The sequence below is a fragment of the Emiliania huxleyi genome (assembly GCF_000372725.1).
Source record: "Emiliania huxleyi CCMP1516 unplaced genomic scaffold EMIHUscaffold_39, whole genome shotgun sequence".
NCBI lineage: Eukaryota > Haptophyta > Isochrysidales > Noelaerhabdaceae > Emiliania > Emiliania huxleyi.
Window position 1 is genome coordinate 22,446 of NW_005199045.1, and position 3,149 is coordinate 25,594.

The window sequence follows — 3,149 nt, forward strand, 5'->3', positions numbered from 1 at the left end:
CGGCCAACTGTCGATTACGGCGCCTCTGGAGCCTCCTGTATCGTCGGTTCGGCTCGAAGATCGTGCCGCATCCGCATGTAAACCACCTCCGCGCCCCCGCTGGCACATGTCCGCATTGCCCGAGCCTGGGAGAAGTTCCCAGTGCCCGGAGGCTGCACAGGTCCGCGAAACGCTGGCGCTGCAGCTCCCGGCGCGCACCCCAGATTCGCGAGGAAAACAGCCGAAAACGGGTCGCGCCGCGATCGACCCTCAGCGAGCCCAGGCGAGCCTGGTAATCCCACCCGGTGGTAAGCGCACGTCCTCCGCGTAATCTAGCGCGCTGTGCAGCCCGCCAGTGCATGGCGCCGACCTGGGCCGACTGGTCGATCTCGCCGCGATCTCGCCATCCAATTCTCGGTCAGGTGTAGTGGATCACCTTAAAATCCTGGATTAATTCCTGAGCCCACCTGGCCCCACCAGACGGGTGGCACGAGGCGCCCGGGCCACTTTTTAGCGCCTCCCGAGCCTCCCGGCGCCTCCTGTGGCCTCCTGAACCCTCTCCCCCGCAGCCTCTCTCGGCGACGTGGGGAGCGGCTGCCGTCCACGGCTCGCACCGGCTCTTCCAGCGGCTCCACGCTTGCCGCCTGTGACGCCCGCGCCACGCACTGCCACGCGGCCGCTCGAGAGAGCGGTCGACGCCCATACTGCTGGGCGTGGCGCTCTATCGGTCGACGCTTCGGCGTCGCTGCTTGGTTGGGGACCCGTGCCTCGACGCGGCGGCGCGGCCAAGTACGGCTCGGTGGCACAGCGCGTCGCCACGGATGAGATGCGGCCACAAGCGGCTGGGGAAGCTCCAAGAATGTTTCGTTCTACTTGCAGGAGAGGTGCAAGCAATTCGGGTGACTGCATGGCTCTTCGCGTCGAGGGATGCGTCCAGATAATGAGTTGCTTATTGAAAGCGCCGTGTCTTGCGGCATACGGCTTTATTCCGGGTCATCGATCCACGTGATGTGACAAACTAGCCGCTATTAATGAATATGGGAATGTTATCTAGTTAAGGCAACCCGAGCGACAACTCACGCGCTTGGCGTGTGTGTGCCTGCTGCTCAAGGTCAAGCGGATATGAGCATATACACAACACACATACCACGGTCCGTCTGCATCCTCGGCCATCTACCGCCGTGCCGCATCACCCTATGTCCTTCGCCTCGCGCTCCGCCTCCTTGCGCACCGCGTTGACGCTGACCTCCTGGAGCGTCTTCACCTGCGCCCTCAGCTGCGAGGAGCGCTGCTGCTCCCGCCGCGCGGCGGCCGCCGACGCGTCGGCGCTCGCCTGCAGCTCGGTGTACGAAGGCGCCGCCTCGGGCTCCTCCCGCGTGCGGTGCAGCGCCGAGAGCAGCTCCTTGCCGCGCACCTTCAGGAGCGAGGCGACGGGCACCGCCGCGGCGATGTGCCGGTGTAGCGTGTGGGAGCCGTTGGCCGGGTTGTACGACGGGCCCGAGATGCCCTTGGACTTGGCGAGGCAGTTCTTCAGATAGTTCGAGAGCGCGGTCTGCCCGACGTCGTGGTCGATGACCTCGAGCTGCACCAGCGTGCGCGTGATGTGGGCGAGCGGCTCCGCCGCCCGAGCGGCGGCTTGACTGAGCAAGGACGGGACGAGGCCCTTGGCGAGAGCCAAGTTACGCCACTCCGGATCGTCGGTCGGAGGCTGCCATCGCTCGCGCAACTGCGCACAACACGCACACACGGCTCAGGCAGCAAGGCCGAGATAGAGCCGAGATATAGCCGAGATATAGCCGAGATATAGCCGAGGTGTAGCAGCCGCGGCGGCGGCTCGGGGGGCGGTGGGAGAGCAGGGCGGGCGCCTGCTTGTAGCGACTCGACTGCAGCAGCACGACGTTCATCCACTGGTCGACGAGCGTCGGGACGGCGACCCACGAGCCGTCCGCGCCGCGGCCATGTAGCAGCACGAGCAGCGCCCATGCGTGCACCTCCGCCTCGCTGGGCAACGCCTTGCCCGAGGCGCACAAGATCGAGTTCCTGCGGCGCGGGTGAGCGGCAAGAGCTCGCCAAGGCGGGGCGAGCGCGGCCACGGCGAGGGCGGGCACGCACCGCTTCGATTCGGGCGCCCCGCGCTGCAGCGCCGCGCGCCGCTCAAGCTCGGCCTGCACGTTCTGGAGGATCTGCTGCAGCTGCTCGGTCGTGACATCTGCGGCACACACGCGCAAACCTGAGACCCCCACGGGCCCGGCGGCGGCGCGGCGAGCGGGGCGCGCGCAGGGGCACACACGGGCGTCGCAAACGCGCGGGCGCAGCGCGCCTGGAGCACCAGGAAGGGTGCCACCGCCGGCGCCGTGCTCATCGTGATCACCTGCACGCACAGGCATCGCAGATCGTCAATGTCCCGCTGTGTCCCGAGCTTGGGGCTCGCGCTCCGGCGCCACGGGCTCGACGCGAGGACTCTGGAGAGAATGTCAGAGTGAGAGTGGATGAGGTTGGAGTGGAGGCGGCAATCGCCGTGCGGGCGCGCCCGGGCTGCAGACTCCTCCAAAGCAGCGGGACGGGAGCGCGCGCGCGACCGCGGGCCGGATTTTGCGGGGGAACTCGGGGGGAGGGCGCCCCGGACACGCCCTGCACGCGGCGCGGGCTGGCGCTCACCAGGAGCGGCAGCATTTGCGGTCTTCTTGCGAGGTTTTTCTTTCCACGCCATCATTCTTTTCCCTGCCAGCGGCCTCACTTGTCGCATTTGCGAGGAAAGCAAGCGCGAGCGCTGCGGCGCCGGAGTCTTTCGGTCACCATTCTGGACCATCTTAATATTTTTCAATGATTTTTGCAGGGTCTGAAAGCTGAGACTCAGCTCTTCACGCTCGGTATGAAAGCAAGGTCCGTCCGGGGGGTCCCATTTTTCAGTATTTCCCCCTAATGGGAGCCTCCGCCCCTCCCGCCCGCGGGGGAGCACTTCGTGCATCGTGGAGCGCACTCATCTTGGAGGAGCAGCTTGCCAAGTTTGTCTTGGTACGTCGACACGGAGACGGGAGAGGGTTCGGGCTCCTTTCCCCGTATAGGGCTAGGGTTCCGCTGAAAAGGGAGGGTGGTCGGGTGGATAGGTATATACTAAAGTTAGGGCGGGGTTTGAGGTGCCACAGACCCCCACACCCACACTGGATAGG

General features: G+C 66.1%; 1 protein-coding gene across 1 annotated transcript; it reads right to left on the reverse strand.

Moving 5' to 3' along the window:
- Positions 1 to 1,009: 1,009 nt before the first annotated feature.
- EMIHUDRAFT_436118 (hypothetical protein) lies at positions 1,010 to 2,663 on the reverse strand. Its single transcript, XM_005771114.1, has 4 exons — positions 2,300 to 2,663; positions 2,092 to 2,188; positions 1,845 to 2,019; positions 1,010 to 1,705 (listed from the first exon to the last, which is right to left on the reverse strand). Exons 1-4 carry the CDS (start codon positions 2,364 to 2,366, stop codon positions 1,169 to 1,171), a joined length of 876 nt encoding a protein of 291 aa, XP_005771171.1. The 5' UTR covers positions 2,367 to 2,663; the 3' UTR covers positions 1,010 to 1,168.
- Positions 2,664 to 3,149: the final 486 nt, after the last annotated feature.

Coding starts and splice junctions, on each gene's coding strand:
- EMIHUDRAFT_436118 (XM_005771114.1), bottom strand. CDS start 2,366: ATGCCTGTGCGTGCAGGTGATCACGATGAGCACGGCGCCGGCGGTGGC. Junction 2,020..2,091: donor GGGGCGCCCGAATCGAAGCG/GTGCGTGCCCGC, acceptor CCCGCGCCGCAG/GAACTCGATCTTGTGCGCCT. Junction 1,706..1,844: donor AGTCGAGTCGCTACAAGCAG/GCGCCCGCCCTG, acceptor TGTTGTGCGCAG/TTGCGCGAGCGATGGCAGCC.